Raw genomic sequence first — 21,229 nt, 5'->3', positions numbered from 1 at the left:
TTTGAAAATAATGTGCTACCTATTAGATAGGGATAGCCATTTACAATTCTTAAGTTACCCCCAGCAACCCCTATTTGGGGGGGGAGGGGGTGAATTTAAAAATGCCACCAAAAGGTACTTTACCATAGTAACGTGTATCGATGAAGCTCGTTTGAATACATGCAGCCGTTCAAAATAGGTATTAACCAGCGGGGAATATTATGGGACACCCGGTATATATAGCCTACATTTTACAAAATAGGCACGTAGCACCATCAACATAGCTTAACACCCCAGGAAACCTTCGTTCTATATGTGTATTCCCCTTTGGATTGGAGAAGATCTCTAGTTTCCCTGTGAAGAGTCCCGTCAGCAAAAAAAAAAACCCCTATTGCAATCAACACTTGTTTCCATTTCGGAATGTTGTGTGGGGCTCTTTCATTATAAACCCTTAAATCCTGAAGACACGTAATATATCAACGTAATATCGTATATAATAACGTAATATAGATTAAATTATCCTGAAACTCTCAACAGATAACACGAGAAAAGGGGGGGGGAAGTGCATGTGGTGCTTGTAAAATCATCTAGGTATTCCCACAGAGCATGTGGGTATTCCATGATAACGATGCGCACAAACCGACTTCAAAACAACAACTGATGAGGCGTGTTCCATCTTGAACACCCTCGGGGATCGTGGTGACGTAAACGTAAACATCACCCGCAATCACGAAGATCTTCACCCGCTATCCGTAATCCGTCGAAATTATAATCATTTCTCATGATCACGGACATATTGTCATTGGTTCCCGCATCATCGGAAACATTTTTGTTTTGCTAGATCTCATGATTGCGATCTTCGCGGTCAGTGAAACATAATCATTGTCTCGGCGGCATGAACATCCCCCCCTCGGCAATTGTGAAGACATCTTTCAGCTGAACCATAATCATAACAATTACCAGTGAGCTGATTAATACATTGCTAAAAACCCCGAAAACCTTCACCTTAAACCACCAAAATGTTGTGAACCTACTGTAATAGGCTCTATATCACTATCAATTTTGAGCCCCCATTACATAGCGACACCCATCTCACCTTCCCCTAGCTACGACCCTGTTTATGGATCGGCTGAAGACAATTTATAACGTTTGTTCCGTCCATCAAATCCCAAAAAAAGCGATAAAAATGTAATAAAATCGTCGTAGTGCATCCTGTATTTTAATGACATACAATTAATAAATTACTCTCGTATTATATTATAACCATACTATTATTACATTATTACAAGTAGAAAATTTAATTTGTTATGTGGTGGAATCGACTGTACCCCTCAACCTTACTTTGCTAAACAAACGCCGTTGATTTAAGAGGGCAGTTTATTTTCCATATACACTTATTTTAGTATCGTAATTTTTGTATATAAAATATAAAAAAAACTTTAATATTGTATTATGAGTAAGGATTTTAAAAATAATTTATATTAAGTGATAACATCGCTAAATTGTTATATTGATTTAATTTCTTATACAGTATGACGTGAAAATTTGTTAAGACGTTGGCACTTGGCAGTCTCTGGATTAACCAAGTCAGCTGTTCAGGATTTGATGAATCATGCATGAATGATGCAGGGTCAGCTGTTATTTGTTAATATGCGTCGTCGTCAGTCAACTAGTCAACCTGTCAAAAAAAGTTGTTTGGCCTTCAACTTCATCTTCATATAGCTAAGCCAACAAGAAAACCAGAGGGAATCCATCTATAATTTACAAACTGCTACGAGTTCAAAGTCCTTTACTTGATAGTCCTAATAGCTAATTCAATTAGTTTTTTGAGGAGGAGGAAACAAACGTGTAGCGTTTAGCGTTAGCGTGTAGTATCAAATCAGAATCTACAGAGCTTGCACACCAAGGTAAGGTTGAAGTAGATTTCACCACCCAGAAAATTAAATTTGCCACTTGTAATAACGTAACGATAATGATACTGTGGTAATAATATAATAGGAGGGTAATTATTATATGCCATGAAGTATAGGATATACAACGACTAAAATTAGAATTTTATTTTTGGGATTTGATTAAACTTATTGCATTTTCTCCCCTATAGACCTGACGAGACTTGTTGGGGAAGCCTCAACAAAACTATTTATTGGGGACTGTGAGACCAGGCTAACATTTGTCAATTGATAACAATTTTAGTGTAACACATACATTTTTATTAGTGGATTGAACACAAAAAATATTTACCTAACATTTTTTCTCCCTGCTTTGTTCGGGGTGGGCTATTTGAAGGTTTTTTTCATTGTTTTAGCTAGGTATTTGATGAAACACACACAACTGCATGTAAGTTAATTTTGCCTTAAAATATGACACACCCCTCGGATATTGATATAGGCCTAACTTAGTAGAGATTTTAGTAAGTTAAGTTTGACATTTAGATACTGAAGTAGACACCCATCTATTTTGACCAACCATAGAATTTTCAAATAATTATACTACAGTAGGCGTAAGTTAATCTAGCCTAAGTTTATTTTATCTATTTTTTAAATTTTTCTATGTACCTTAAAAACTATATGTCATTCCTTTGTTTGTGTTACTTTTGATAATGTGCCACTAAGTAGTTTAAGTGTCCAGTTAATTTAAAACGTACTGCTGTGTACTTGTCACTTTCAAGTTTTAACTGAAAGGGGGTACAGTTTCTTAACTGGGCTACGCTAATATCGATTGAATCGAATTGAAAATATTGATTAATAATCGATATTTAAAAATATATCTATTATAAAATAAACTATCATAACCTAACCTAACCAACCAAACTTTTATGGAGTAGGCACTAGTTCATGTTTAGTCGCAATTATCTCTTTATTCAATTCAATAAATTAAACTATCGGCTAGGTTTGTGAACACAAAATGCCTAGTACGGTATTAGAAAATCGATTAAACATATGACTATCCTAAGCTTTAAATTTATCTTGTAGTCTAACAATGATAGATGTATGAGTTAATTGATGAACCTAAACTATCCTTTACATTTAAGTCAATATTGTTATCTTTATATGTAGCCTACCTAGTGTTCTGTAAATTAAAAAATATTGCTACAGTAGTTATAAGGTAGGGCCTACTACAAACCTGGCATGATGTGGATCGGAAGAGTGTCAATTTAAGAAATACCAGGTTTTTTAGTATCGGTAACCAAGATCTGTAGTAAGAATAGAATAGAAACTTTTATTGTGGTTAAACATAATACATGTAATAGACAGTGTCACATTTAAAATAGGTAGCTTAAATTAAGTCACATTCAACATGTTTGTCAAGATTAACTTACTACCTACTTAAACAGAATTGAGTCGTGCAATGACATGAGTTGCCACCAGGGTTGCTCGCAGGGTCGTAATCAACACTGGAGAAAGATATCCTTTACATGTTAGCTGATAAATCCCACACAGTTCAGGTAATTTAAAATAAAAATTTGTTTCAGATGACGTTTTTACGATATGTGGCAGTAGCTGTTCTGCTCTGCGTTAGCTGTTCGGGTGACCCACATCCTCATTTTATCATCGATTCTGCTCCATATGTTCATCCTCTGTCTGATGATTTCATAGATTATATCAATTCCATGCAGACTATGTGGAAGGTATGTCATATGTCAAGAGTTTTAATAGTTTGATGGTATATGTAAGCACTATTCAAAAGCTGGCTATAAAATATTTCCGAGTGTAAGAATTCAGAATACTGTAGGTAGTATAGTCCGATTAAACACACATAGACAGCACTGCGGCAGGTGTTCTGCTTGTGTACGGTCTACCTTATTCACTCAGTTTTGTGGAAACTTGGTCTATTTCAACTGTGAATACTATTGCTCCGAATTGTGATTTTCGTTTTGTTTTAGCCTAGATTTAGTTTGGAATTTTGAGAGCTCGGAATCAAAATTTGTTACGGAGGGTCTGACCACTTGGAATTAGATTTACTCATAATTAATAAGTACTCGGATAATTCAACTCTGTTTTTTTGCTTATTCAACACTAAATGTGAGGCAGTACCACTGCTCACACATGCAAAGCTATACGTTGCCGGGAGCCTGAGGTACCGCTGTGACGTCACAGCGGCAGAGTGGAGGGGAGCCAGCTGGCATCACTTTCTGAGCTCGCGTGGCCTAGCCCTTGTATATCTCTAGCTCTGGTTTTCATCTGTATTACGAAAATAGCCCATTTCCATACAGCTGAGGTCTTTGAAAATTTTCAATTTCCATACACCAAAAACAAAAAATAGTGATCAGCCAACTTTTCCTGACACAAACATTACTTTCGCTATTCGCTACATAATCAATAATTTGCCTGACATCAAGAAAGTTAAAATCAGCTGAATTTTACACCAAAGTAATTTGTACAGCCGTATTGTGTTTAGATTAGAAAAATGAATAGATTACAAAATATCAGATAATTTTTTTTAAGTTCGATGAAGTAGTTGTTTCATCGTGATAAAAAGTATCGTTCAATACTCATAACGAAGGTCTCATTTCGGGGCTCAAAATGGGTCATTTTTGTTACTAGTGACTAGTAGTGAAATATACTATTTTGCCACACTGTTTGATTTTCCTTGACTTTCCACACATGGATTCAGTCCGAAAAACAACTTTTTGACACCTCTTTAATCAAATAGGATTTCATCAAGTATTACTGTACAGTAATAGATTTTTCCTCACACTAGGTGATTTTAAACATGCTTAGTTATTAAATTCTCATACATTTATGTAATAAAAATAATTAACTATCAACATAAATACCTATACTAAACTTAGTGGGCCTACTAGGCTATAGCCTAAAGTAAAAATCGTAAAAGATTAATATTCTAATGGTAGTGAATTACAAAAAAATTACCATTCATAGAATTTATGAGTATTTAGTGAACGTTAAGTTCTTAAGTGGGTATGAACATAGTGTCAGATTTTAACAGTTAGGTTACCGTATATGAAGAAATATCCATACTCATTCAATACGGTTTTACCGTGTAAAATTTAAAAACTGTAAATTTGCTACGCTGATTACTGTTGCTTTTATTAGTAATTTGGAAAATATACCGTAACGTCACTTAAGTTTTGAAATTGCTAGATAAACGGTTTTGTTTTGCAATCTTTCCATTCCTTGAACCTTGATAAAGCAACAAATGATTTAGCTGTTAAAGTGACTCACAAACATGGGATAATGTTTTTTGTTCCTCTAAGATACGTATAAAGTGACTCTATTTCAACGGAAATAACTGATAAGTTATATGGAAAGGGATAAAAGAGCTGACTAATGCTAACAATGTCTTCCACTTAGCCCTAACAAATCAGCCTTATTATAACAAGAAATAGTCTCTGAATATTTTGCTTATGCGCGAAAAGTATTTTAACAAATTTGTATATATCCTGGATCTTACTCATTCAATATTTGTGTGCCCTCAAATTGATGAATCAAAACAAAAATAAATCTAAAAACAGTTTATGCTGAGAGAAAACAAAATAATTAAGCTGTGAAATATTGAGAGAGAGGTGTTTTATATTATTGCTGTAATCTTTACCAAGCAAACCAAAGGTCAAGGTAATGGTGATAAGCCATTGTGTTCCCAAGAAGTATAATGAAGATAATTTTGTTTTGAGAGAAAAAAAACCATTTCAATTACAATTTATTTGATTTTTTTTGGTCAATTCATGGTTAATGTTCCATTGTGCTAAGTGTAAAACCAATAAAATTCATTTAAATCAACCACAATAACTTGTAATTTTGAAGAAGGAAGTCTTTCAGTTGTGTAATAAATCAAATGATATTTTTTGTATTACAATTTTTAACTTATATATATAATTTTTTTGCTAGATAGAACTAGCAATTTTTTTGGTAATGTGCTAGAACTAGAATATTATGATTTGTGACATATTAAACCAACCTCCCAAACAACCAAGCTCTTTGAGAGGCCGCCAACCTCTAAAAAAATATGTATACATATAATATATGTGCTTTATTATATTTTTTTACTTTTTCTATAAACCTTAACAATTTTTACCAGTTCTTACAGCTCTACTGGTTTGATATATGTTTAACATGAAACAACTTTAATTTTAGTTTCATACAAAAATAATACTTTGATGTAAATTGACAGTAGTATTTTGTACTAAAACCATGAGTGTGACTGAACATTTACAGCAATGGTTATTCAGTAATAGTTGTATGTTTGGTTAGGTTGAGCATTGAATGAATGACAAGACATACATTTTGGTCATTTGACAATCCAAACTCTAGACATTTATTTATTGGTTTTGGAAACGGGCTTAGGACACATTGAATCTCGTAATATGCTATAAACACGGCCTGACGATGGAAACCTAGTTTACAAAAGCACTTGTGAATTAAACAATTTATTACCTATATATTGGCCTTTTTGAACATTTAAATATTACTAGTGGTCGTCCTGTGGTCGAAACTCGACCAAAAATAATTAATGTACAGACTTCTCTATTTTCTCCCCACACTGTAAATAACACATGTGATTTGAATTTCTTCCATTTGTTTTGATTTTCTGTTTACATTTTGTTGTTATTTCGTCACCATCATGGCAACCCATATGCTCCATGTTAATTTTTTGAAGTTTTCAAATTAATTTTTTGTGCTTATTTGTTAGCCTATTTTAATTTTTAGAGGCATTCTGCACATCTACAGGAAAATATCTTTCCAACAGTATGCGTAGATTTTCTCTGCGATGCACACGACCTGAGAAAAAAGGTTTTAAAGAAACATGCTTGCCTATTAATATATAGATAGATACATTTCACAATTATGCTCAGAATCTAGGAATGATGATAGACTATTTAAACTAATAGTTAGTCACACAAATAAAAAAGACGGTTTGTTTCTCATGGAACCAAGGAAACCAATCACCACAATAATCTAGAGTACAATAGATTAGAACTTCTCAACACTCTTTCAACTGTAAATCTCTACAATCAGTCGCTTCAGAAAAGTCTATTTCACAATTTTTAATGTAGGTTTTTGCTGCTTGTAGTTTTTTATTGATACACAGTATATATATCAGCATACGCTTATAGTCTACTGTAAAAAAAATGCTATGTGTATTTTTCACTTCTACACAGTGGCATTTATTTTAAAAATCATTGTTATAATTGTAACTATGGTCATTTATAAAGTTGTGTTACCCTGTATTTATTTATTCTATAGTTTTGGTTCAAATAACGGAGACGGGCGGAGATGGGACTTATTTGTGGCCAAGTATAACTTATTTGTGGTTTGTGGAATAAGGTTTGTATTAATTTGCCTCAGGTGGGACCAATCCCAGACCGCCTTCATTATTTGAAAAAGCTATAGTCCCGGTGCCTTGGGTGACAATTAATCAAATTTTACTAAACAATTTTTTTAGAAAAAAGCAATGAGATTTAAGAATTGTTTAATTTGTATAATACATTTTCACAATAAAAAATATCTGTTTGATTTCAGGCTGGTAGAAATTTTCATGAGAAAACGCCCATGAAGTTTATCGAAGGTTTGATGGGAGTTCATCCAGATGCAAACAAACCTGAAAACAAGTTAGAAGTGAAGAAACATCTGTTGGGGAATGAAGGGATTCCTGATGCTTTCGACTCTAGAGCTAGATGGCCAAACTGCCCCACGATCCGGGAAATCAGGGACCAGGGATCTTGCGGCTCTTGCTGGGTAAGTGGCTTAGTAAATGTGTGATTGACATAAACAATAACAGTGAAAAGAGCAGATCAAATATGACTTAAGCTATGCCATACAATCCAGACGTTTTTAAAATAGTGGGAAAAGAATTGACTCTGCTTAATGATCATGTTCTCTATCCAATTTTACAATCAATCAAAATAAATTTTGAAACTTTTTGCTCAATATTAGGTCATGAATTGTACACCTCCCACAGAAAAGTACCGGTACGCTTATAGGATGATTAGACTTTCAACTCTGATATATTGTGCTGGAAATATGCATCTGCTAAAAAAGGCAGAGTGGAAAATTAAGACTAATATAGTTTGGCATGAGAGAAAAATATGAGAAGAGAGAATTCATAAGAAAATAGAGTTGATGATATAGGGAAGGAGACAGAAAGGGATACTTAGAAGGAGGTAAATAGATGAAGTGAAGAGGATATGGAGGAGAAGAATAAGATTACAGATGTCCATCACACATATTTTAATGTTATCAAATAATAAGAACTTTGTATAACAGTGATATCATGTGAATTAAAGTGTTCATGTATGGACTGTACAGGCCTTTGGTGCAGTGGAGTCTATGTCCGACCGTCAGTGTATCCACTCCAACGGCAACAGCTCGTTCCACTACTCTGCCGAGGACTTGGTCTCGTGTTGCCACACCTGCGGGTTCGGCTGCAACGGAGGGTTCCCAGGGATGGCTTGGCGCTACTGGGTCCACAGTGGGTTGGTCAGCGGAGGCAGCTACGGGTCCAATCAGGTCTGATGTCTTAGTCAAGAGTCGTTGATAAAAGTTGACACCAATTGCATGCTTCTGTAATCCACTTCCAAGTTGTAGTCAGTGATGAAGTAATAAACATAGTTGGATCAAGCCATTGAGTGTGCTCCTGTAAATTTGAATTCTGTATAATATACAAAAAGGATTTCTACTGCTGGTTCGTGTAGATAAAATGTAAAACGTCTACTTACTTCAGTACCCAAAAGTAAACATTACAAAATACTTGAGTAGGCAATTTCACTAAACCAAGTGTGTATTTAAAAAATAATCCCTGACAATTTTTGTACAATACTTGGAGTAGGCTACCTATACTGTATACTGAAGTTATGACTCGCTAATAATTAGCAATATATTTATATACCACAGGACTATCCTGATAATTAGACCAATTCGTTAATTACAAGGCAAATGTTGTTCGGATTCCACTATAAACTGTAGGTCCCTTAGTTGCCATTGGCTGTAATTAACAGCTGTGTCTAAGGAAAATGTCGGCCTTAGTCACTAACAAGATTATTAGATCGTGCCACTCATCCTACACTCATCGCTATTCATACTTGGCTTAAAATACCTACATTTGTATGGTCGCCATTTCAGAATAAAGTATTAAAGTATAAAAAACCAATTTACCTGTGTGTTTACATTCATAGCTAATCATTAGCTAATGTGATTCAAGCATACAGGAATTGTGAATAAATATTGATGTTATGATGCTAAGTAAAAAATATTGCTAATTTGATTATGTGTCATAGTGTTAAACATGTGAGATTGAAGTTGATTTCCATTAAACATCGTTTCATGATAATTGTACTTAAGAAGTAGGATCTATGAATTAGTTTTCAAAGTATTAAGCTGTACATAAACACCTGAACAAAGACTCAATCCAAGATGAATTGTCAGCATCGTCTGTCAGTTGTAACCTTGTAACCTTAGCAAGTTTGAAAAATATTTGTGTTTTGATTGTTCTCATTTTCTCATTATTTTGTTGTTATGCTGTAGGGATGCATTCCCTATGAGATCGCTCCTTGTGAACACCATGTCAATGGAACCAGACCTCCTTGCGCTGAGGGAGGAAAGACTCCCAAATGTGAGAAGAAGTGTCAGGCCTCTTACAATGTTGATTACAAAAAGGACAAGCACTATGGTAAGATTGAAGGATATCAAATCCTTGGCCAAAACTTGGAACCCCCTCCCCTTTATACTACTAAAGAAAGGAAGTTCTGAAGAAGTGTTCTTGATTTTCTCTTGATGTTCCTACTACTGTATGTTCTCGTTCTGTTAAGGAAAACAGTTGATAGTTCTCCTGAGAAGCAGTTAAGGGGTGTTTTCACTCCTTAGGGAATAATTTAGTATTCTAAGTACAGTTTAAGATCAGGAATCTTCTCTAAAATATTTGTGTTGTAATTTATTTTTAAGAGGGAAACATTAGGAACTAGTAGACAGATTTTTACATCTGTATTGCAATTATGCATTACCAATGCATCTCTGATATTTTAATTTAACATGATATTTCGCCTCTACAAGGGACTTCTTCAGAAAGTAGAAACTAGGCATTCAGACTAGACATTTAGATCAGAGTTCTATGTTTATGTTTGTAGGTCAGAAAGCATACAGTGTCGAGGGTGAAGAGAAACAAATCCAAGTTGAAATTATGAGGAATGGACCAGTGGAAGGGGCCTTCTCCGTCTATGAGGACTTTGTTCAGTACAAATCAGGTAACTATAGTGAAATATTTTGTTGTGAAAGAGTTTTTCTTTGAGTTTTAGTAGGCCTAATTTTCATACATGCATAGAAAAGAAAATAATGTATATTTGTCGCCCTATTGATTGCCGTTTTTATTACAACTTATGGAAAATATTAGCTTTGTATCGTTTCCACTATTCAGTGTGAAAAAGTTATAATCATGATACCAATTATTTGAATTAAAAGAAAATAATTTCACTACACTAAGTGGTTGATAGCCATTGTAAGTAATATTTAGGTTGAACTGAGCTGTACTCTATGAAATTTAGATCCAACAAACTTATTAACAGCCAACCATTATGAATCCCAAATAAATAACAAATCTGAAATGTTAAACTTTCCGTTAAAACACAGACCAGGTGAAAAATAATCAGTTCCACATTAATTAAAAGTTATGGAAAATTTAAAAATGAAAGAACTGTCTTAACCTCCAGTAGTTTGATTCAACCTGCAATTAAGGTTTATTTTTGTTAACAAGTGTTTTATAATACTAGGTGAAACCCGTCGAAATCGACGGCTAGGCCTAGTTGATTTAGATAGCTGTGATATTTAAAACAAGTGTCACATTAGACAGGTGCTAAAAACAATTAATTACAGTTGTTTGGCTTCAAACGAGATGATTATCACTGTTCTGTATTGCATGTAGGAAAAATTATATATAACATAATTCCAACTATCAGAAGGCTTAACAGACACGTCTTAAAATAAAAAAAATAGTGTAAAACAGTAGGTGTAGAAGGCTTGACTAAGCCTATTTTCTATAAAATACCTGGAATTATTTTTCTTACAAATTTCTGCTTAAGTGATTTATTTCAAGGCACTTTGAAAATTGATCAAGGAAGCCTTATTTTTACAATAAAACATTTGTTTTGTATGCCACTGGGTCCAAACCCCACACAGGGACCAGTCTTGTTATCTAATTTCAACTTTTTGTTAGCCCAAAGGCAATTGTCATCTGGGTCTAGAAACAACCCTTATTGAGATCAAACTGGCAGCCTTTAGATTTAACCTCTATGACCACACAGATATTCATAAAATCACATTGTTTATGTCTAAGGAAGTGGATTATTTAGTGTGGATGTTGTCTGTGTGTCGCAGGAGTGTACAAGCATGTAGCAGGCAGGATGTTGGGAGGACATGCCATCAGGATACTTGGCTGGGGCGAGGAGAACGGTAGTCCTTACTGGCTGGTCGCTAACTCTTGGAACTCTGACTGGGGCGACCATGGGTAACTATCACAATTGATGGGCTAGATCTAAATACAGTAAAACCATGATTTACTGAATTTAAAGGAGTTAGCCATTATATTATCTTGAAGGTGGGGGGGGGCTGAAGCCTCAAATCACTTTGTTTAAATACAAATCAAAACCATACTAATGTTCCAATGACAATCTCATATGTATTTGCATTACACTGTGTGGTAGGATCAAAACTAATAACTTTATCGTAATGTAAACATCTATTGAGATTCTAAATATTAACTCAGGGAAGAAAGTAAGCAATTAAACTGTAAATAAAAACTAATTCAACAGCTGGTGCATCTTAAATATTTTAAATGTGATCAAATACAGCCCTTTAACCCTTTCAGTGCTATGAAACGATTTATCGTTGTTTTAAAAAATCTCTAAGGGATATAGAGAGGAAGGTTATTTAAAAAAAAAATAGCAAAACGGCCATTGGTGACCTGCATGTTCATAGGATACACTAACAACCACTTAGCTAAAAGATTCGCCCAATCCGATGATTTCGAGGTGTATGTCTAAACCAAGGATTATGAACACCTCACTATGCCCCAGTGGTTGTAGTATATCGCTACAAACACACAGGTCACCAATTATTTGCCACACAGGACGGGATTCGAACCCGAGCAGACGAATGCCACTGGCCAAGTGATACACGCCCTAGCCTTCTCGGCTATCTGTGCTTGAAGACTGAGGAGTCAAAAACCGGTATTTAAGCTGTCGCCACCGATTGCGAACAGTTAGCGCTACAGATCGTTGTTCAATGCGTTACTAGGTAGCAGCACCAGTTAGTCACGGACTATTTAGATGAAATCTTTTAGTTTAAACACAACAGTGATCATAAATGTGTTCCTGAGACTTTGCTGCAAAACATTAGTTTCCCTAAAATGGCTATATTACGATAACCTCGTCCAACTAAATCAAGGTTAAATTCAATACTACATTGTAAACTATATGTCTTTTGATTTTATGAGATTTTGGTTTCAAATAATGCTATCAGAACATAAAAATGTATAGGAAAACCAGGAAAATTACAACAAAAACTAAGTTTTATTTAATGTTTACTACAAACACCGGGATTTATCTTTCTTATATATTTTCTTATTGTGTTATTATTTAAAATTAGCCTAATTAATAAAATAGTGACAACATGACAGTTCAAATTCAACAACAGGTAATGGAATTAAAAGGCAAACAAAAAAGTCTTACAAAATATGAATTATTGGCCTAGCACTGAATGGGTTAATTGAGATTCGTTCCCTGAGGAGAGAGTTTATCGAAAAACTGATATTGTTTGGGCATCCGGGATGTTTCACATCAAGACCTTTTATTCAATTATGTTGTTTTGAGACTAATAGATTATGTAACAGTTAATCGGTTTTCATTATTTGTAATGTGGTTTCTGTTTCAAATTCCAGTTACTTCAAGATTCTCCGAGGATCCGATGAATGCGGCATTGAAAGTCAAATCAACGCTGGCATTCCCAAATAGAAAGTGCCATAACTGATTATTGACTGAAGATTTTGTTCCAAGCTGATCTTCTGATGTTTATTTTTTATACTAAGTGGGTTACTCGTGGCCAAATAATCGTGTTATTGCATGTATATGTGTCTACCATGCTGTGATTATTTTCATATTTTATCAAGTGTTTTGTAATTTGATACACTATTGTGTGAATAAACATTTCTTTAACAAGGCGTGACTAGTTTTCTTACCTGTTTAAACACTGCCAAAGTATGTGGCAATTAGTGGCTATATATGTAATAATATGTGGCGTAATTAACTTTATTGCTATTGGCAACTGTACATTGCATAGCAAGTTCTTTAAAAGTCATAAGTCGTTTATTCAGCAAAATTAACATAAAATTCATTAGCTACCGGTATGTCAAAAACATAATGAAATATTTACATAAACTAAAAAAATCTCTCATCTAAATTAAAACTGTCAACTATGCCACTGTATTTACACTACCAGTTCTAAGGCAAAGAAACTCACGAACAACACACGCTGCACTCACTTTTAACACGTTTTCTGCTGTAACTCATCCCCATGCAGATCATTCAGTTTTTCTCCTAAAGTTTATTTTTCTTAAAGTTTGAGATGAACCATCAACACATGTATAGTATATGTTTGTCCATTTTCTTTATGGATATTTTTTCTTCTTCTGGTTCTCTATATATTTTACCACAAAAATTGATTCTGTGTTAGTGTTAATACTGTATGAGGAATATTCTCAACTAATTCTGCTTACTCTGAATATCTTGCATGAAGCGATGAAGCTCAAACATCAAGTCTCTGCATGGTTCCACAAACTCCATCTTTCTCCAGCCTTTTTATTTTTTTGCTAACTTATTGTCTTCTGCAGGACTTCTGATTGGAGTCAGTTATAGAAATAAGCACAAGAAGAACCCATATTCCCCAGAATTTATCTACTCCATCACACCCTTCAGAACTCACTTCAACCACTTAGGGGCGGTTCACGAGCTCGGGACTTCATAGTCCGCGACCAGACGTTGGTCCCGGACTATATAAGCGACGACCAAAAAATGGGTTCACGAGTCAGAGCCTAATGATGTGAAAGCCGGGCCCATTGTAGGTCGAGACCAAATCCATAGCGGAGCCTAATGACAGGGATTCGCTGGGGATTCACAGGGAATTTTTGTTGAGACGTTGGTAAAACAGCCTGGAAACACATGTCAAGCCACTGCTGCTGACATACGCACTTTCATTCTTCCGTACAATAAGATGATCTTGAAAAAAGGCTGAACCAAAACGTCCAAAACTGTTATTTTTCACGTATTTTATTGTCTCAAAGCTCGCCTATAATAATATATCAAAGTTAATTGATTTATAAACACAAGCCACATTTGTACGAAATCAGATAATAAAAGTCTTAAGCGAAATATATTTTTCTGTGTACATTATTGTAATTCAATTAAGATGCATGGCATAAAATAACCGGGTATTTATAACCGGATGAATGCCTATTTTGCATAAATGCCCGATCATTTAGGATGGAGATTTTTGGATAGGCTAATTTTAACTAAACTCTTTTAAATTGTACAATTATTGAAACTAAAATGTATTTAGAGGTACTGACTATTTAGATATAAAAATCGTATGTGTGTGCTGGTCTTAAATCGTGGTTGTAATCTAAGAATATTCTTTCCGTTATTCTTACACTCTTTAATAGCTGTAAAATGTTGAAATAATATTCTGTGGTTCGCTCGTAATATTATTTATGTAAACAACTATGGTTTTTATTTACATTTTGTGTTGTTGTGATTTTTATATCAGTTTCATAGGTGAGTGAAAATTTAAAAACGTACGTTTTCATGTCCCTGGCCTTTTACTTCGTAGATACTGGATTTGTAGTTTATTATTATGTGTTTTAATATTTTTTGGGACGGGGGCAACATGTTACACACATTTATTTGGTTTTAAATAGGTTCTAGGTATTTTTTTCGTATTTTTAAAGTCTCGAAATTCACGACCATGACGTGTCCCTAGGGTACATTTTCCAACTTTCACGCTGTTTTTAGACTAATTATTCATGCCGAAATGTATAAAGCCATATTTTTATGTCATCAATGGTTATTAAACTTACAAAAAAGAAGCAAATTATAATTTTATTGTCATTGCAGACTGACTACCATGACAAAATAAGTCTGTCCCTCGATTTGGCGTCACGACCATTTGGGAAAAACTTTCAACTTTGGAGCACGACAGTGGCAAGCCTGGCGTCGATGGAGTCAGTTGGTTTTAGAGACTAGTTCGGGGTGTACGTCAGGATTGTAGTGCCGGTCGTTTTGAGTTGAAAGGAGGAATAGCAAGATTAATAAAGGAAAGATTGTGTTTTTTGTAATTTTGGTGTGTCCATGACCGTACATAGTCATTCGATGAAGTAGACATGGTATTAATTTTTGTTTATAAGATATTTCAATTGCTAGATTAACCTAGAAGTCCACTTTGTATCCTCGAACATGAGGTGCAGGGCTACCGCCAGAACAGAGCCAAATAACACGTAATTTCACGACCAAAGTTTCACGACCATCGCGGTTTTTTTCACGACCAATCCAGCCTTATGGATTATAGTGTGTTTGGTCGTGACAATAACTTTAATATAATTGTAAATTGAACAGTTTAGTTCAATTGAAACACATAGTTTTGTTATAACTAACAGTATAATTGAAGGATTGTTTGGAAATATTTAGATTATTCCAGACAATTCACGACCGTACCGCTTGTCCCTGACCATCACGTTTATGATTTCTATCATAAAAATTTCAAAAATTAAAATATTGTCATATTTCAATGTTTTATACACAAAAGAAGCACACCTCTATACAAACATAACGATTTTTCACGTCTCAGGTAAGTTTTTTCGTAGTTATACAAACTTAAAAAGATTTTATTGGCTTTTTTCTATTTTTTGAGTTTTTTAAATTTTTTTCTAGAAAGACCAAATATACCAAAAGCTCAGTGACCTTTTTATTGTATAATGGTCATAAAAGTAAATTAGTTTATAGCAAAATATAGTTATAAAAATAATATTAACTATTTTTAATATTCATTTAAACGTCCGTTATGGTCGTGACAGGATTTTGTGTTTTTCTACTAAAGATTCTCTTTAAAAAGAAAACTACCAAAGATATTGCGTTACCATGGACATTTTATGAAACTTCAAATGTTAATAAAATAAAAAAAATTATAAAAGTTTTGAAAAAAGGGGAAAAAATTTGCAAAGTCCTTTTCCTGAAAACGTACGTTTTTAAATTTTCACTCAGGTATTACAATGAGTTAATATTTAAGAAAACATTGTATTTTTTCTTTTAGCATAGTTTCGAACTGAAAATTTGATTTGATCTGCTTTCAGTACCAAACAAATAGCTACCACCCAAGCTTTACTAACATCCAATAAATCACCAGTTTCTCGATGAAAAGTGCCATCAGCCAAAAATATTAGTGCTACTAATTTTTTTTTCTCAATTTAGAATACTGTAATGGATTTTGCTGTGGGGAAATCCGTGCCTTGGAGTTAACGCCTCAAATGGCTCATTGACGGCATCTTTGGACAATCTAAATCTATATTTAAATTCATCAAGTCATAAAAGGGTCATGATAACGAGCTGGTCCTATGCGAGGTAGTGGAGTGATGGTACATAATTGTTAACGTATTACAGTATAGATATTTCATAGTCATATTCAATACACACTGCGGTACAACACATGACGGTGATATCATCGCGAATCGTACTTAACGACTGACGGTTTGCTTGATGTTTCCCACGGCAAAAAACTATTTCAAATTATGTTAGATAACGGTGGTTTAAATGTGGCTGATTAGTTATATTTATATTCTACGCATAATTGTATCGTTAAAATTGTAATAACATGGGGTTTATCAGTAAAAATATCTTTGTTATGATACTACTTTGTTCCGTGCATAATTTATCCGTCGTTTTATGTAGTTTGATGATTTTTTTCATGTTTTATGAGCCTTTTTACCATTTTTACATATTTTTTTAATATGGCGTTGTGGGTAATGAAATTGTTCGGAATTTAATGAGGAACCATATTTAAACATTAGTTTTTTAAAAATTTATAAAAATAAAGGAGCTAATAAGATAAAACCCGCATGATGTCACCTTAAACCTGCCTCCTACCAGGTCTGAGTTGGAGACCAAACACCATTGTTCTTTTGGGCCCGAACCATCTCATTTGGGCTCGGACTTGACTCGTGAACCCACCGGGACTAATGATCAGAGCCGGGACTATCTGTAATTGGACTCATGAACCCAACTTTTAAAACCGGGTTTTATCCCTGCACTAATTGTGTGCAGCCTATCAGTTTGGTCCGCGGCTTATATAGTCTCGAGCTCGTGAACCCGATACCGCGGCCCAAATACCGGTTATTTCCGGATTCTGGGCTCGGACTACGATAGTCCCGAGCTCGTGAACCGCCCCATAGAGTTCCCCAATTTTGACTGCAAAGTTTTACAGCATTTATTTTTAAAACATTTTTATTAGCTCGCTTTCTTGTCCGGTACAAGTTTTGCAATCAAAACCAATATCCCGATGAGCTAGATACTTGAAACATAGCTCATAAATGGATGACAATGCAATATTATATCATTTTATTTTCATATTTCCCTTCAACTAAGCCCCATGGGCTTCCGAAGTTTCAATGTTTACATTTTGGAAGAATGTAAATAATATCAATTGGAGTCTGCTGTAAATGCTTTAATTTTACAGTTTGTTCAAAGAGCAGAGAGGTTAAGATGTACAGTTTCTGCTTCCGAGAGATTTTAAAAATATAAACAAACATTTCAAAGTAAAGATAAAAGTTCTGATTACAGATAAAATGGTATTGTTTACGTATTAACAGGTCATATAAAACCTCATATAGCCTAAAACATATAAAACGTTCATATAAAACATATTTTACACACATTAAAAACTAAATAGTAGAAAACAATTAATATATAAACAACTTTTTAAATACCGGTACCACGTTTATAAACAATAAAAAGTAGAAAATAATTTATGAATATGTGGAGAGAATAAATACTTGTAAGATTTAAAATGAAAAACGTGGTGTACATGCAATTGATGATAATACAGAGGGGGTAAATTAGCTATTTCATGTGCCCCACGTTTTTCGTTTTAAATCTTTCAAGGATTTATTCTCTCCAAATATTTATAAATTATTTTCTACTTTTTAGTGTGTTTAAAAACGTGGTTTTAAATAGTAGTTTACTATTCCCTAAAGTAGGCTTTTTTGGGACGATTTAACGAAAATTTGGTTAAGTCACAAAAACGCATTTTAGGACAGTTACAAACAATATTTTTCATTACACTGTCATATATTATAGCAGAAAATACAAAATATAGCCAAAAATACAGTAACCCTGAATGAATTAGGTTATGTAAGAAACAAACAAAGTTTGTTTTGTTGAAGCATTTTAAAAGATCAGTATCAGAACAGCTGATTTGTTTTTGAGATAAGCTTTGACATAACCATATGATTCAGTCCAAATATTCCGCAAACAGCTATCTTTAGGGACTCAAAATGATCTGTAAGACAGCTGTTTTTGAGACAGTGTAATGAAAAAAAAGTTTTTATATATTAATTATTTTACTTATAATCATTGTTTCTTCATAATATTGCCAAACGGCTAAATCATTATCCAAAATAAACTTATCACACACTTTTTAAAAAAGTTCTATATTTCGGCATTAGCCTTCTTCAGTAACAAACAAACAATAACAACAAATAGAAGTGTTTACCACACTGTATAAAGTTATGATCAAACCAATTTGGACATACGGAATTCAACTTTGGGGGACCTCGAGCAAATCCAACATCGAAATTCTTGAACGATTTCAGGCTAAGGCACTGAGAAGAATTATTGGCGCACCCTGGTTCGTATCCAACACTACAATTAGGAATGACTTCAAAATTAAATCAGTGAAAGAAGAAATTACAGACCTTAGCAAAAATTATCAAGAAAAATTAGAATATCATCCGAACAGTCTTGCTGTTAATCTGCTGGACAATAGTCAGTGCATTAACAGGTTAAAAAGTGTTGTGCATGTGCTGGACCTAAACTACAGATTTCTGTAAATGTTTAAATGACTGATCAAATTTTTGGCAAGACTTGTTGATGAACAGGTGCTTGCTTCCTGACATTGTTTGATATATGTTTTACTTATTGTTCTCATGTTTGAAGTTTGAACAGATTGTAAAATAAATTATGATAAAAAAAAACCACACTGTATCAGATGGTTTTAGCAAAAATCCAAAATACATATAATTTATAAAGAAGAAAAAAGAAAATTTTGATAGAAAGAAAGAAAATACGTTTTATATACTATCTCAAATTTAGACCGGAAGGTGTTTTAGATTTAAGTACCGGTATTCATTGATGAGCTTGCTCAAGCTGTCTTAATTTTAAGTCTGATGCGTCTTTTGCCAATTTTCTTATTCCCTTTAATGAATAACATTGTTCAAAATTTTTGAATAACATTGGTTTACTTATAATCAGTCATTTCATTGCATTGTACAACTAAATTGTTTCTTTAGAAACAAAATGTTACTGATTAATGTGATGTTTACTTTAAACTACTACTTGGTCCTTATAAAATGCAATACCTACTGTACAGCCACATCTACCTCTACAAAGGGTACAGAAAACCTATTTATGTGACTAAAAGAAATCAAAATGGTCTGTTTATAGGGTTTATTGAACCACTATCAGATTAGTCAGACCTGGAGATCTACAAAAGGCATTGATGATTTCCTTCTAACAAAAATATAATCAGTGGAATTTGGCTGTCTCAAACACATATTTGAAATAGTTCCTTTTATGTTCAACAAGACAAGAGCACAGCATTTATTTTTTTATCTTATCTACTGTGCAATTTCTAAAAAAATTTCACAGATATGTCAAAAGCCTTTTGCAATATTTATAAGAGCAGAGTGAGCATAGTAGCATAGATTAAACCTACTCCCTTACTATTGGTTGTATACTATATTATGCGTTTTATTTATGATCATATTTTTAAATAAAATTTGTGAAGTTTATTTCTAACTCATAAGCTATAACATATCTAAAATGCACTTAATTCTCTTTCTTGCAGAATCAAACAAAAGTATACTTTACTTTAACTAAAGAATAAATCTGACAGGTTTCAGGAAATATTTGCGAGAAAATATAATCAGGTAAATATTTACTTAATCCACGGGTTTGCTGCGGTGGGGGATAGGATATATTAGTATTATTGCTAATTTCACCAACTAAAGCAAAAGCAGCAAAACGGTTACTAAGATATCCCGAATTCTCGCTTCCCCGACTCTCGACTGGCAGGCTATCTTTAGGTAATTGTGTTAAACAACTCAGAGCCACTCAGATAACGTAAAAGCTTCTTTACGAGCCCAACAGATAGCGCTGGCTGTCTGGCTCCAGCAGACGACAATAGTGCTTTATGACAATCATCGGAGCCTGCCTTATGGGTTATGGTGTCTGGTGGCCAAACGTAATAGACTTGATAGTCAGTTCCATTAGTTCCAATAAGGTTGGAAACCTCGGTTTGTAAACCGATTTAGATTGTCGGGTTTAGTTCGTGGTTTTCGAGTATTTAAACTCGGTTTGTAAAAATGTACAATAATATTTTTAGTCAGATTTGTAGGTACCGTGAATAATTGACTTGTAAATATTTTAGAGAAATTCAAACAAATTCATCAGTTTGAATCAATTGCTTCCAGTATTATAATTATGTAGGGGGTCCCATCATTGTTAGGCCAGAATGTTTAAGCATGGACAATATGGTTTTAGTGTCGAGAAAATACAGTGTTCAACAATACATAAATTTTCAAGGACAGTGAAATATGCAAAAAAGTATTTAAACAAATTATCAAAAGTATTTTAAAAATATTTTATAATATAATGAACAAGTAAATTTCGACTCCAGTTGTACTTATAAAAACGTATTGGCCGGTGCTTCCGGTATCAATTAGGATATAAGTAGGGAAGCCATTCAAGATTCTTGGAGTATCCAATCGAAATCGATCACCACTTACCATTTTCTTTTTTTGTATATTTACCGTCTTGTGAGTAACGGTATAAGCGTAAATATAATGTTTTAAGTGTTATAAGACGTTGTGGGGTCTTGACTGGAATTAACCCAGCTAGATCCACATTTAATAAATATCGTGCTGATTCCACTACCCAATAGCACTCACGTAAACCCTGCCCAGCGTAAGCCAGCTTTGATAAGTCGTA

The 21,229-nt window shown here is 33.9% G+C and overlaps 1 protein-coding gene across 1 annotated transcript; it reads left to right on the top strand.

Moving 5' to 3' along the window:
• Window positions 1-1,697: 1,697 nt before the first annotated feature.
• On the top strand, window positions 1,698-13,139 carry LOC129000741 (cathepsin B-like). Its single transcript, XM_054427722.1, has 8 exons — window positions 1,698-1,886; window positions 3,452-3,607; window positions 7,458-7,673; window positions 8,244-8,444; window positions 9,459-9,603; window positions 10,058-10,174; window positions 11,301-11,430; window positions 12,862-13,139. Exons 2-8 carry the CDS (start codon window positions 3,452-3,454, stop codon window positions 12,932-12,934), a joined length of 1,038 nt encoding a protein of 345 aa, XP_054283697.1. The 5' UTR covers window positions 1,698-1,886; the 3' UTR covers window positions 12,935-13,139.
• The last annotated feature ends 8,090 nt before the right edge of the window (window positions 13,140-21,229 follow it).

The sequence above is a fragment of the Macrosteles quadrilineatus genome, unplaced genomic scaffold (genome assembly GCF_028750875.1).
Source record: "Macrosteles quadrilineatus isolate MER2022 unplaced genomic scaffold, UCM_ALF_1.0 Scaffold_8__2_contigs__length_117827958, whole genome shotgun sequence".
NCBI classification, from domain to species: Eukaryota; Metazoa; Arthropoda; class Insecta; order Hemiptera; family Cicadellidae; genus Macrosteles; species Macrosteles quadrilineatus.
The sequence above is the reverse complement of the archived record's forward strand: the minus strand, read 5'-3'. Positions and strand labels throughout refer to the sequence as shown.

What these genes read in the sequence shown, in the direction of transcription:
- LOC129000741 (XM_054427722.1), top strand. Translation starts at nt 3,452, where the DNA reads ATGACGTTTTTACGATATGTGGCAGTAGCTGTTCTGCTCTGCGTTAGC. An exon ending in CTTTGTTCAGTACAAATCAG is followed by an intron (nt 10,175 to 11,300) that starts GTAACTATAGTG and finishes TGTGTGTCGCAG; the next exon opens with GAGTGTACAAGCATGTAGCA. An exon ending in TCTGACTGGGGCGACCATGG is followed by an intron (nt 11,431 to 12,861) that starts GTAACTATCACA and finishes TTCAAATTCCAG; the next exon opens with TTACTTCAAGATTCTCCGAG.